Source organism: Procambarus clarkii, chromosome 59 (genome assembly GCF_040958095.1).
Source record: "Procambarus clarkii isolate CNS0578487 chromosome 59, FALCON_Pclarkii_2.0, whole genome shotgun sequence".
Classification (NCBI taxonomy): domain Eukaryota; kingdom Metazoa; phylum Arthropoda; class Malacostraca; order Decapoda; family Cambaridae; genus Procambarus; species Procambarus clarkii.
Window position 1 is genome coordinate 22414903 of NC_091208.1, and position 14423 is coordinate 22429325.

The window sequence follows — 14423 nt, forward strand, 5'->3', positions numbered from 1 at the left end:
CCATCCTTGCTTATGGCATTCTGTTTCAACTTTAATCTATCAAAAAATTGAAAGGTTAAGTATTTAAAAGCATTAATAAAGTGATAATTAAATACTTCCAAGCTCCGCCCACAGATGGTCTGGGGTGCATAATGAATGGCATATCATTGGTAGATATTCTTTGTTGACATTCACACAACAGCCAATCACAGGAAGGGATCAGCTATAGGTGCTATCCACTTAATAAATCATCTTTATTCAGCACACCATCCTTGCTTATGGCATTCTGTTTCAACTTTAATCTATCAAAAAATTGAAAGGTTAAGTATTTAAAAGCATTAATAAAGTGATAATTAAATACTGCAGGATGTAACGAGTGTTACAGAAACATGGGCTGGCTACTAGCTTGTGACGTCATCAGTGAGGGTTGCCTTACGCAAATAATATCGATGATACAATGCTCCATTCTCTTATTGGACTCGATTATTCAGTTAGATAGAAATTTCTGTCTTGTACAAAACGAAGAGGTTGTGTTTGGAATAAAGATATTGTTGTGCAAAAAGACGTATTTCTTAGTTTGCATATAATTTATAGAAAGAGTGTTGCCATTCCCAGCAACAGCCAATCACAGGAAGGTATTTGCCAAGAGTCCGTCTCCTTACTGACGTCTTCAGGAGCGACACACAGATCTAGCTTATGACTTTCTGCTTCATCTCTTGTATATAAAAAATATGAATATTTCGATTACTATGATTATTAAAGGAATGAGATATAGCAGTTGTTACACAAAATAGCTAAAGTTTGTCATTAAAAAGAGATCATAGTGGATTTTGTAATAGTTTTATTGAAAGCGTGTTATATAATTTTTTGGCCTCTTATGGTCCTCGTCCCGGTCTCTTATGGTCCTCGTCCCGGTCTCTTATGGTCCTCGTCCCGGTCTCTTATGGTCCTCGTCCCGGTCTCTTATGGTCCTCGTCCCGGTCTCTTATGGTCCTCGTCCCGGTCTCTTATGGCCCTCGTCCCGGTCTCTTATGGTCCTCGTCCCGGTCTCTTATGGTCCTCGTCCCGGTCTCTTATGGCCCTCGTTCCGGTCTCTTATGGTCCTCGTCCCGGTCTCTTATGGTCCTCGTCCCGGTCTCTTATGGTCCTCGTCCCGGTCTCTTATGGTCCTCGTCCCGGTCTCTTATGGTCCTCGTCCCGGTCTCTTATGGCCCTCGTCCCGGTCTCTTACGGTCCTCGTCCCGGTCTCTTATGGTCCTCGTCCCGGCCTCTTATGGTCCTCGTCCCGGCCTCTTATGGTCCTCGTCCCTGGCCTCTTATGGTCCTCATCCCGGCCTCTTATGGTCCTCGTCCCTGGCCTCTTATGGTCCTCGTCCCGGTCTCTTATGGTCCTCGTCCCGGTCTCTTATGGTCCTCATCCCAGCCTCTTATGGTCCTCATCCCAGCCTCTTATGGTCCTCGTCCCGGCCTCTTATGGTCCTCGTCCCTGGCCTCTTATGGTCCTCGTCCCGGCCTCTTATGGTCCTCGTTCCAGCCTCTTATGGTCCTCATCCCGGCCTCTTATGGTCCTCATCCCGGCCTCTAATGGTCCTCATCCCGGCCTCTTGTGGTCCTCGTCCCGGCCTCTTATGGTCCTCGTCCCAGCCTTATCCAAAGCGATTATATCTTTCAGAACAATCGAGTCGTCGATGAGAGATACACCTCGCTAATTACAGCAATAACATCAGTAATGAGCCACGTGCACATTACATGGTGTTGGTGATGAGACACACACACACCACTAAGTACAAGAACCTGTTCCAAATTCCCGTCCCTTCCAGCAACCCCGGGATGAGACGGGTCGAGGGTCGAGGCTCAGTCCTCGCCTCGCCCAGAACAGTGTCTGTGTATCCCTCCATCCACGTGAAGCTGACTCTCTCTCTCTCCACCACTCATCCTGCACGTGAAGCTCTCTCCCTCCCTCATCCTGCACGTGAAGCTGTCTCTCTCCCTCACTAATCTTGCACGTGAAGCTCATTTTCTCTCACTCTACCTACTTGCAACTGTCTCAGCATGATGGTGAGTACACCATAATTTTAGTGTATTTCTGTAGTTCTTGCTGTAGCCCGTCGCTGTGGCACACGTGGTGTAAATTGTACCAGAGGTGGACTTATAGCCTGTCAACCTCTGGAGGGTTATTAAGAACATTATGATAACTTACAGACTATAGCAAGTATACTCTAGCCCTGAGCATAGTCCATGACTAAAGTAGACTTTCAGTGAACAGTATATATACATCGAAATGGATGTAGACATGTAGATTAGAACAATCTCGGCAAGATAGCTACAGGGAGCCACCGGGGCTCTACCGGAAAGAGGCACTGCATTATATTCAATACTGGGTTTTATATTTACAATACCAATCCTGTTAATCATTTCTACGTACAGTATGTCCTAAGTTAACAGTATACAGGTGAATATATTTACACCGTACTGAGTGTATCCTTTGTATGGACAATAAATATTTACAATTTATCATGGCCTTATAAAAAACGTGCATTTTCTTGTAAGCCCGGTCTTGAAAACATAGAAGGAAAGTACTTTATTAATCTCATTGACTGTTTGAAACTCTTAAAATCCCCAATGTTTCTACACAAAATAATGGCAAGCATTTCTTGGATGACAGCAACAAGAGGTGATGCAAGTGTTGGTGTTGGCAGCAACTGTGGTGGTAATGACAAGTGGCTCCTGCCAGTACTGGTGCAAGACCCCGCCCCCACTGAACGCAGTCTACTGCTGTAGTCTGGCAGATCGCGTTTACCCTGAACCTCAATGTTAGTATGTTAGGTTGTTTTACTTACTGTGATTTGCTGTACTGTATATATAAATATATATTGCTTGAGCTTCATAGTGTGCTGATTTGCATTAATTGAACTCTCTCTAGACAATTTGTCTTATACTGTATTACTATTACTACAAAGCATTAAAGTAGATAAGAAGGGACTCTTAATATTTCTAAAGTACTGTACATACAACTGAAATGATTAAAACTAAAAAACCTCTTGTAAATAAAAAACAATTATAAATAATATTTACTGTATTTTGTTAAGTTAGCAATTATCAAAAGAAGGCACCAAGCCGAGGAGACTGTGAAGATGTTCAGTAGCACAATATATTGTTAAGATTTCCTATTTTGAAGTTAACGTAATTTTTCCACCAGTGCGTCCAGGTAGCTGTCCTCCAGCCCGCAAGGAATGTCCCAGGAGCCAAATTCCTGAGGTAAGTAATCATAGGATCTAGATAGTTCTTTGTCAAGGAAATTCCTGTATTACTATACAGTATTAGGCATTTTATCAAATGCTTTATATTGCATTAATTTGACATTTAAAGTCAGTTGTCTTCAGTTTCACAGATGTTGATTAGTATGACAAATTTTTATTATGGTCACACCATTCATCTTAACGTTTTACCTAAAGTTCTGTATTTTGGAATAGTTTCTTTGAATTTTATCATGTCTACTATATTTAGTCCTGATCTGAACTGTATTTAAAAAAATATTTTTCAGTATTCTAACCTCATTTCTACCAAATTAAAATTTTACTATAATATACATTTTGTCATTTTTTCCAATATCAACCCTTTCGATCATTTGTACAGGTATGTCCCCACGATGGTGCCTGCCCACAAAAACAGAAATGTTGCTGGGACACCTGTCTTGAGCTCCACACTTGTAAGCCCATTCATCAACTTCCTGTGGAGCTTCCTAGCGTTCCTAAAGTGCCTGTGCCACCAAAGGCACAAGAACAAAAATTCCCCGACGTGTCCCAGCATGCTCGGATCAATACCAGTGCTTTTAATAAGACTGCCAAGCCATAAGAGGCTCAATTCAATGGGTGATGTAACAGTATACAAAGAGAAATATCAGTTTCTAATTCTACCATGTGCATTTAACCAAAAATTCATTTTTAAACAACAATATGAATTGTACTTGTTGTTCCTGTTTTAGTTTACACAAATTTGTAAAGTGTCTCAGACAACTTTGCCTGTTCAAAATATGTTTGTAGAACATTTCATTTTGAAAGTGCTTCCATACAGGCTTATCTTTTCCCTGGTCTTATACAAAACTTACTGTTATTTCTCGTGGTACTTTTAAAACTGTAACTTTCTTTTATTTACTAAACATATGTACACTATAAATTTAAAAACAGATTGAGCTTTTAGTAAATATGAACAGATCCTTTCAGAGCAGTATACTCAGATGCTCCCTCAGGCTAGATCCTCTTTGGTCCCTTTGGGAAGGATCATACCAGTCAGGGTAAGGCGACCTTCTCCAATGGCACATCAATTTTCACCCCCCCCTCCCTCTTCCATCCCTTTTGAGTCATACTAGTGCTAGGGAAGCACTGAAGGAAAGATGAGTCACAATAACGTGGCTAAAGTATGTTGACCAGACCGATTGACTTGACAATGGTCCAGGACGGACCGAAACGTCGTCGTCCCTTCACCTTCTAGTGTGTGGTCTGGTCAACACTGAAGGAAAGTTCACTCCAGAACTTCAGAAAGTTCACTCGCACAAAAGAATCTGCTAAACCCTACTTGGCATCACAAGGACTGCCAAGTAGCACTCTCATTAACCTCTAAGTGACAGCTTCTTCACCAGCACTGGGTTTCTTGCCATTGTAATCGATGAAGCAACTACACAGGAATCCTGTGATTCCAACATGATGTTGGTGTGGATGCTACCATCTGGCATCATTCGGAGGCAACATCCAAGTTAGCCAGCTGGTGGTTAGCAAGAGTGCTACTTGGCAGTTCACTGATGCCAAGCAGAGCTTTAAAGACAGTGTTTATGGATGAGCCTTCTGAGGTTGCTCCAGGCTGGAGTACCTCCCTATCACCTTACACTTTACCCATTAAAGACATTTCAAGAGATCTCTTTGCATAATATCACCCTCACCTGACTAGCATGATACTGTCCAATGGTATCATGGTATCAACAAATAACTTGCCTTAATGACCATCAATGTGGAATATCTTAGAAAAAGACTTTAATCTAATTTATTTTAAATTTATTTTAAAATAAAACCTATAAATTTTAAGCCTTGTTCATTCTAGTACAAAATTTGTCTCTGAAATTAATTCATTGATACCCATTTGCACAATTACAAAATTACAATTCCATTAACTCACAGCATAAATTGACTAACAAATCATCAAATATTGTATACATAATTAGTGCTTGCAGCACTGAACTATACAGTGTATGCCTGCTTGAACAGAGATTTGTACTGGGCCCCTCTCAACAAGTTGAAGCTTCTTATTTTTCACTTTTTTATGTCAGTCATAATTATGTTTTTAATAAAGCAACTGGCATAACACAAATGCAAATTTTGATCTCGGAATCACTTTGAAAAAATATATTGTTAAATATTTTGTTTCTCCACCAGAACTTTCATTATTTTACCATTACAACTGATCATATTACCAGAACAGAATCTTTCCGTTGCACTAGATTCCAGTAGACAAAGTTACTTTTGAGCGAAAGTCCACTTTACTATACAGTATTTTAATTTTGGACATACCAGTTGAATTATATTTGTAATTATTCCATCCTCATACTCTTCTAATGTACTAAACCATTCATAAAGATATAAAGCATACATCATATAATAAAACTTTTGATACATCCCCCTTCTAGAAATGAAAAAATTGCTTGAAAAGACTTTGTGATTGCACTCGCCAATCTTCTGAAACACCATCAAGAACAAAAATACTGTGCTGTATTAGTATTACAGTACTAACTTTATTGTATTTAAGTGCACTTTACAGTATATACCGTTTCTCTGATTCCACGATAACAACATTAACAGACTTTTTTTTCTTGACAATTTTCCACAATGCAAGTTCCATCTTGTCATCGTCACATCAGTTGCCTAAGTCGCATGAGCAGCTGCGGTGTGAAATGTGCAATCAATTGAGGAGCATGTCTCAGTAGCAGCTGCTTCTCTTCTTCCTCTAAGATACTCTTCCTGTTAATAAAGAATGAGCAATACATGGGGTTGTTCAGAGAAATTATGAGTCTATCCAAATATGATATATTGAAAAAGATAAGTCACAATAATGTAGCCAAAGATATGATGACCAAACCCCCACATCAGAAGATGAAGAAAGATGATATTTCGGTATGCCCTGGACTATTATCAAGTCATATCAAGTCCAACACACAACTTGATAATGGTCCAGGACGAACCAAAATGTTGTCCTTTCTTCATCTGCTGATGTGTGGTTTAGTCATCACAGAATATACTGAAAATTTACATACCTGAGCTGTTCATAATGGAATGCATACTCCTCCTCTTCCTGGTGCTGCCTCATGATTGTGGCCCTCATGGCTCGTCTTTCTTCCAGCAGTCGATCCACAAGGAACTTGTGGTCCAGCTGCCGCCGCTTTCGTGCTTCTGTTACCAGCTGGTCAAGATGTGCCTCCTCAGCCAGCACCTCGAGGAGCTAGTAAAGCCAATTGACAAAAATTACAAATAATTCCTAAATCTTCTTTAGTATTTGTCAAAGACAAAACTTAGAAGGAATTCAATGACCAATAACTATTTTTGGATTCTGAAAGCAAAAACTAGAAATAAGATTACTCATGAAAAATAACCAATTTCTTTCTTTTATAATACTGTATATATATATACTGACTGAAGAGACAAAACATAATGGATATTAGTAAGAGAGAGAGTAGCGCATCATTTACCAGCTTCCTATACTCTGCTTCTTTCTCTTTCTCCTTAGCAGTTTGTTCTTGCTTGTACCTGAAATTAACAAGTATCTTAAAGTCTTTGAATATAATCATATTCCGGCATTTACAACTACTGAGAAATAAGCCTTATTTCCTAAACAAAATTAAACTGCCCCTCTTAATTAAACAATTATATACCTATATTATTGAAAAAGAAAATGTTATAATTTAGTAGAAAGTACATAATACTGAGGGTGATCATAACTTGTTCTATTCTTTTAAAAGGATCTACTCTACTAAGCAAAAATACTGTCCCATCTCTCAAATCTTGCATTCTAAACTTAGGCAACATAAAACAAATTAGTATGATTTATGAGGCTCACTTTAGCAATGTTTACAAAATTTTAATTCATGATGGTCATGTTACTAGTCTTTAACACTATTGTTTTAGTATTCCTTACCCACTACAGTACCCAAATCTACACTCCACACTTTGAAAGCAAATACAGTACAGGGAAATAAATAACATAAATGTATATGTATGTGTATATTTGTAAGTATGAAAACCATATCAGGTAAACAAATCTAAACTTGGAAAAGGAAGGGGGGATTCTTTGAGCAATACTCCAGTCCTCTTCCATACTCCTCAAGAAATATATATTTCAAAATTCATCAGTACCAAAAATTCAACAATTGTTTGTCCCCGAGGAAGTCAGATTCGAGAGACTCGACAATATAATGTAATGTTATCTGAACTCAATCACAGCTTTATGGAAGTTACACTACTCTGTTATCTAGCAGTTTTGTTTATAATTATACTCATCTAATGTATATGTTCATGTAAACCTATGAGAGAATCTCATAGAATCACCACCACAAAATATACTTAATGCAGTGTTTAGTAATATGCTATGTCATCTTTTATGCTTCATTTCATTTTGCTTATATGATGTGGGAATCAAAGTGCTATTGAAAAAATATATAAATATAACATTCTTATTTAACCTTACCGTAGTTGACTGTCCCATCCCTCTTTCAGATTAATCTTTGCTGCTTCTTCCCTTTGCTGTTTTTCTTCTGCACATTTCCTCTCCTTGGCCTGCTTCTCCAATACTTCTAGCTCCAGACGCATATCACAACAAACATCTCGCACATGCTAATGGATAAATTTATAAATGAAAGCTCATATATAAAGTACTGTAGTATTTTTGTTCTAATTAAATTTTCTACTGGGTCAATACTTTCACATCAAAAATGTTTTCTGTTGTGCAAGTGTTTGCGTGCAATTAGTTAATTACATCTTTACCGTTATAGATGTACGACATTTTTCAGTTACGGTCACTAGTACTGTTATGATTTTTACACACCTGTTCTGCCTCGAGCTTCTTTACCAATTCCAGCTCTCTGTGATTCTGCTGTAATCTCTGCAATTCTTCCTCTTGTCTCTTGTACTCCTTCTGTAGATCCACTATCAAATTATACTCCTCTGCTGATCTAGAATATCAAATATTAACTGAATGAATTGTAACTATTTTTTACTTATTACTAAGCTCTAAGCTGTACTAAGTCCCATTAGTACAGTCGGGTTCATTCACAACACACAATCCAGAATTTCGGGTTCGAATCCCGGATGGGACAGAAATGATTTAGCACATTTCCTTTCACCTATTGCACCTATTCACATAGCAGTAAGGAGGTACTCAGGAGTTAGTCAGCTTGTTGTAGGGTTGCATCCTGGGTTGGGTCAGTAATCTGACCAGATAAAAAGAGAATACTGTACAATATATTACAAGTAGTTAACCTGTGGTATATATTCTCTTCCACATGTTTTATTTTCTATATCAGTTTCATCTTTAGTTACTGTCTTGATCATGCATAAATAGATTTTCTTGATAAACAGAAATCTTTCAAATCCAAGGAAAGATAAGGTTTAACTAAGACAGATTTATGAAAAAATGGCAATTAAAATGATAAGAGTAGGATCTATTTCTCAAGCAGAAACTAAAATTCATTTAATTTTTATATTCTTTAATTGAGACTAGCATGTCATTGTATATCTAAACTGCAAGAAACATTTTGGCAATAGAATATTGTGTAGAGTGGAGGAGGAGATAATGTTATCATATATATTGTCTATACCATACCTTGCTAAATGTCTGTCTTGCAGTTTTTGTTCCTCTTGATGAAGCTGTTTAAGCTGACTCTGCTTCAGTAGCATCTGATGATTGAGTTTCTGAGATTCTTGCTTCTTTTTTAATTGCCTTAAAATAATTACATAATTCATAAATTTGGTAAACTATTACTGTACTAGAAAAAGTCAATAAATGAAATCATTACAAGTCATTCTCAATTCAACAGTTGTTAAAAATTATCAATAATTCATTGTTACAATTCACACAATACTAAAAATGTATAATAAATGTGGGTCATAAAAATATCCACACATAACACATACTCTTCCATGTCTTTCCTCATCAACTTGTCCTCATCCACCTCAGACAACATTTCCAGGGTTTTCTCAGCTTCAGCTTTAGCTTTGTTTGCAGCCTTCTCAGCTATTTGATCCTTCAGAACCTAAGAAACATAAAAGCTAGAACCATTGTCTACCTATGCCACTCACAATGCAGTTTCATTATTAACTAATACCCTATAAAAAATAAATGGTGAATAACATGTTCAAAACAAACACAAGAATTCAAATTATAGTATGATCATACACAAATTATTACTATTTTTAACATTTAAAACAAGAATTAAGCTTTAAGCAGAATCAGTCAGCTGCTCCTAAAGTAAGATCACCCTATGCCATTGCTAAGACACTGGCATAGGCTATCTTTGGCTAGGCTATCTGGCAATGGCTATCTTTGCCATTAAATGATGAAACAAATCAAGTATACAGTGAATAACTTGCTCTTTGTGTCTCTAGTCTCTTTGCATGCTTTTCAGCACAGGTGATGGCAATAGACAACTTTTCTTCAGAGTCCAGCTTCTCAAGTAGTTTTGTGTATTGCTTGTCTTTAACCTGGAAAAGTATAGGAATTATATCAGTGGAAGGTAAATCTGGCAAATGAAGTTAAATTAATGTGCATTATAAAAGAAAAGCGGATCTTACATTCATTAGTTTCTGCTCTGCCTTCTTTTGAGTGATAGCTGCATTGTTGTCACGTGAGAGAGCACAAGCGTGAAGTTTGGATTCCAGTGCCCGTAACTCTGGGCTTGAGGACATGATCTGCCGCCTGGAAATATGACTATGTAAGTTACATATCACTATAAGAGTTTTATTCAATTATATTTAATAACTTACAAAATGAAGGTTAAGCATCAATAAAATATCGCAATTTTAAGTTTCCAACGGTATTCAAATTATTCGATCTGCGGCAGGACAGAAAAGATTGGGCATGTTTCCTTTCACCTAGCAACTCTGTTCACCTAGCAGTAAATAGGTTACTTGTATATATCCAGTATTTAGATCAGACTGGGATAGAAAAATTAAGTTTATATTAGTTCATTATATTTGGTTGGAGGTACTATGAGAATACTTCACATTACTCTGCACTGAAAGCAATGGGAGAGCCGCGACTTTACACGGCTGGATTATAGAATAAATATGTTACCTTAATACACCTGCATTCCAGTGGTTTACTTCCATACTTATAAACTGCTTTAAAAGTAATATAAACTCTTTCTCAGTCTCTTCTTTATCTCTTCTAACAAAGACAGCTTATTTTTATCGGAATTTTGTGTTGACGCGCGGAGTCCTTAAGTATGGATTATATAATAAAGTTACTAAAATAACTTCTATTATAATTTTATTTGAATTTAGTAATTAACATTAAAAACTTGATAAATTATACTTAATAAATTAAAAGTTTTAGTAAATTTAACAAACGCAAACTGCAATTGTTTATACATTTTACAAATATATAATACTGAACGATTGACTTAAAATTTTGCAAATTAGGTTTTGTTTACGTCGCTTAGAAAACAAATCACCGACAGAATTAAAGGGACCTAACTCGTGGGAGAGATTCTCAAATGCTGTACTTCTTTTAAGTAGTGTAGTTTAAAAGAAATATAAAAAAGTATGCAACTGGTATTATTTATTGTGATTGATACATTTATATATCCCTACGCAATACTAGCAAGGATAAATAAATAAACAAATAAATAAATAAAGAAATGTTTATTTAGGTAAGGTACATACAAGAAATTTTACAAAGAATGATGGATTTATAAATAGGGCTAGTACATACAATATACAATGTTGTACGATAAAGCAATGATTAAGTAAGTATTGACATATATATATATATATATATATATATATATATATATATATATATATATATATATATATATATATATATATATATATATATATATATACAGTATATATATATGCGAACAAGCCTGAATGGTCCCCAGGCATATATGCAATTGAAAACTCACACCCCATTTGTTCACCCCTTAAGTAACTCGAACCCATATTGCCAGGAGCACTATGCAACTGGTGTACAGGAGACCTTAACCACTCAACCATCACGACCGTACAAAAGATGATGGTAGCCGAGGCTATTTCCCCATCATCCCGACGACACTATGATGGTAATCTTGGGCATAGATATTTTATCAAATCACCTCATTTTTGGGGGCCACATGATCAACTCAAATTAAGTTAGGTTCTTTTAATTTGTCCTTATACAATTTAATGAATAAAGATGCTTTCCTAATGTGACAATGTCTATTGAGTTTTGTAACTAGCTCATCAAGACTGTAACTTGCTTAATTAGCTAAATAAATTGTTGGGCTCAGTCCCTGAGCCCATTATGTGCCTCTGTAACCCTTTCCACTACAACCCACAAGATGGGTATGGGTTGCATAATAAATGAACTAAACCAACCTGCCTTAACATCTTTATATTATGATAATCACATCAACATATCAGCATTAAGATCAGTGTAAAATTCCTGTTCTGGTCAGAATGTCTTCCACTCTGCATGAGTGGACTTTGTAATGTTTCTTTTTGGCAGCTTTATTTCCTCAGTTTCTGAACTGGTTTCTTTAGCTTGTATGTTGTAATAAACTATTCCAACATTTACAGTTGTTCTTCCTTGTGAAGATTTAACAACAAATTGTGTTTGTAAGGGTGATAAAGTTCAGCCCCGGCAGCACCCAGTCTTACTCCATAGTTCCACCTTTGTGGGACCGGTATAAACCTAACTTGTATATATACACTGGCTGCCTGTCCCCCTATACAATGATTTATTATTAACTATTATATACACTATACCCGGCTAAAGCGAACAAAGTACAGTTTCGTCATAGGAGATTCCTAGATTGGAATTTACTACCAAATTTCAATATATTCAAGTATGTTGAGTGAGAAATGCTGTTATTTTATGTATCATTTGTTGTTTTAATAATATTACGGCCATCTCAACAAAGAACAATACATCCTAACCAGACGTTATATAATGATATTCTCAACAGTAGATAAAAGAAAATTAATTGTTACCTAATACCAGAATAGTATAAAAGCTTATCATAAGCTACGGGATTTGTAGATCAGTGTTTAAAGGGAATTTGGAAGTAATAATGATACAGCTGATGCCATCTGTCGGCAGAAGAGAACACTATCAATTGGCTGGTCAACAGTGGCCATAAAATACAGCTTACGCCATCTGTTGACATCAAATTACACTTATAACAAATTACCCCACAAAATACAACTAACGCCATCTCTGTTTTTTCCAACGCACTATAAATAGCCAAACAGCAACCCATAAGGTGGGTTGTTGTGCTCGGGTAGGAGGTTCCTAGCTCCGCCCACAGATGGTATGGGGTGCATAATAAATGGCATATTATTGGTAGGTATTCTTTGTTGACATTCACACAACAGCCAATCACAGGAAGGGATCAGCTAAAGGCTCCATCCACTTAATAAATCATCTTTATTCAGCACACCATCCTTGCTTATGACATTCTGTTTCAACTTTAATCTACCTAAAAATTGAAAGGTTAAGTATTTAAAAGCATTAATAAAGTGATAATTAAATATTGCAGGATGTAACGAGTGTTACAGAAACATGGACTGGCTACCTAGCTTGTGACGTCTTCAGTGAGGGTTGCCTTACGCAAATAATATCGTTGATACAATGCTCCGTTCTCTTATTGGACTCGATTATTCAGTTACATGGAAATTTCTGGCATGTACAAAGCGAAGAGGTTGTGTTTGAAATAAAGATATTGTTGTGCAAAAAGACGTATTTCTTAGTTTGTATATAATTTATAGAAAGAGTGTTGCCATTCCCAGCAACAGCCAATCACAGGAAGGTATTTGCTAAGAGACCGTCTCCTTACTGACGTCTTCAGGAGCGACACACAGATCTAGCTTATGACTTTCTGTTTTATCTCTTATATATAAAAAATATGAATATTTCGATTACTATGATTATTAAAAGTATGAGAGTATAATAGTTGTTACACAAAATGGCTAAATTTTGCCATTAAAAAGAGCTCATAGTGGATTTTGTAATAGAGTTTTATGGAAAGGGAGTTATACAATTTTTCTAAATATCTTCTGATATGGGTGTTGACTTCTCAAGTTTAAGTTCAAGTATGTTTATTGAGACAAGAAAAAATACATCTCAAAGGGATAGAGTAGCTTAGGCTATTTCTTCCCCCTCTACTTCGAGTCCGTCAAGGAACTCACAAATTAAGTGAGTACAAATACACAAATCACTGTACAAGAATCCCATTTAACATTGCAAAAATAATATATTTTTAGGAGTAAATAGTTGTCTATGTAAATATTTATTAAACAGTGGTGCTGACTTCTCAATTTGTGTCCCTAATACTTTAAGGCTTTTCTCCAGTTCCTGGTAGATTTTATACCAGTCAGCACAATGAGTAAGGGCTCTGAGTATAATTGCGTTTATTACACTATTCTTATCTCTGACCATTCATACACATTCCAGTGTTGCTGGGTTTAGTATAACCTTCTGTGGTGAAAGAGTTGTCTTAGGTTCTCACGTAGACATGGAGGAAAGGAAGTGTGCCATCGATGCCTATAGTTCATGGGTAAAGTTAACTCGGATAAGTAGATCCTTTAATAGCGACAATTATATGAGTTTTTTCACGCATACGTATATATTATCGATGTATCTGCAGTAGATGCGAAGTTTCCCTGTGGTATTGAAGGTTTTCTAATGTTCATATTTAGAGTAACCATGGGTTTTATTTATATTTTTAATACAACAAAAATTAATTATTATAATGTTTCGATTATTTCTGAGTGGGCCCAAAACTTTATTCCCCTAAATATATGCACATTATTATCATTATGATTGACTAAATCTAGTAATTGCAGGCGAGATCAGTTGTGAACGCCAGCTAGCGCACAAGTACAAGAGCGCCAAAAATTAACACATAAGACATGTAGAGACAGGCGTGTATCTTCTGACTTTGTTTTTATTAATTAATATTACATATTAAGCGTTTACTCTTAATACATATTATTATATATAAGTATAACTATCACACAGCAAATGTAATAGGAGTCTACCCAAAAACTGGCCACAGTCAAGTGTTTTGTGCGTTCGATCATGTTTGTGGCCTTCAGATGCGAAGTGTAAACACTGTCGGGCGACGTTCTTATGAAGCTCACATCACTCAACTTCATTTAATAACTATGTGCCTGTTAACTACAAGATTTTAACTGTTAATA

At 36.4% G+C, this 14423-nt stretch overlaps 2 protein-coding genes across 2 annotated transcripts; one reads left to right on the forward strand and one right to left on the reverse strand.

Moving 5' to 3' along the window:
• The first annotated feature begins 1795 nt into the window (after window positions 1–1795).
• LOC123768169 (uncharacterized) lies at window positions 1796–5633 on the forward strand. The gene is made up of 4 exons (XM_045758569.2): window positions 1796–2037; window positions 2645–2792; window positions 3179–3237; window positions 3616–5633. Exons 1-4 carry the CDS (start codon window positions 2032–2034, stop codon window positions 3832–3834), a joined length of 432 nt encoding a protein of 143 aa, XP_045614525.1. The 5' UTR covers window positions 1796–2031; the 3' UTR covers window positions 3835–5633.
• Window positions 5006–10470, reverse strand: LOC123768168 (meiosis-specific nuclear structural protein 1). Its single transcript, XM_045758568.2, has 10 exons — window positions 10312–10470; window positions 9810–9933; window positions 9609–9719; window positions 9153–9271; window positions 8842–8958; window positions 8065–8191; window positions 7708–7853; window positions 6713–6770; window positions 6281–6465; window positions 5006–5987 (listed from the first exon to the last, which is right to left on the reverse strand). The coding sequence occupies exons 1-10, from the start codon at window positions 10344–10346 to the stop codon at window positions 5879–5881; spliced, it is 1131 nt and encodes a 376-aa protein (XP_045614524.2). The 5' UTR covers window positions 10347–10470; the 3' UTR covers window positions 5006–5878.
• Between the last annotated feature and the right edge of the window lie 3953 nt (window positions 10471–14423).

Excerpts from the sequence above, each read along its gene's own strand:
- LOC123768169 (XM_045758569.2), top strand. Across the intron at positions 2,793-3,178 it reads CGTTTACCCTGAACCTCAAT|TGCGTCCAGGTAGCTGTCCT; the intron begins GTTAGTATGTTA and ends TTTTTCCACCAG. Across the intron at positions 3,238-3,615 it reads CCAGGAGCCAAATTCCTGAG|GTATGTCCCCACGATGGTGC; the intron begins GTAAGTAATCAT and ends TCATTTGTACAG.
- LOC123768168 (XM_045758568.2), bottom strand. The coding sequence starts at position 10,346 with ATGGAAGTAAACCACTGGAATGCAGGTGTATTAAG. Across the intron at positions 9,272-9,608 it reads AGAGACTAGAGACACAAAGA|GTTCTGAAGGATCAAATAGC; the intron begins GCAAGTTATTCA and ends TATGTTTCTTAG. Across the intron at positions 8,959-9,152 it reads ATGAGGAAAGACATGGAAGA|GCAATTAAAAAAGAAGCAAG; the intron begins GTATGTGTTATG and ends AATTATTTTAAG.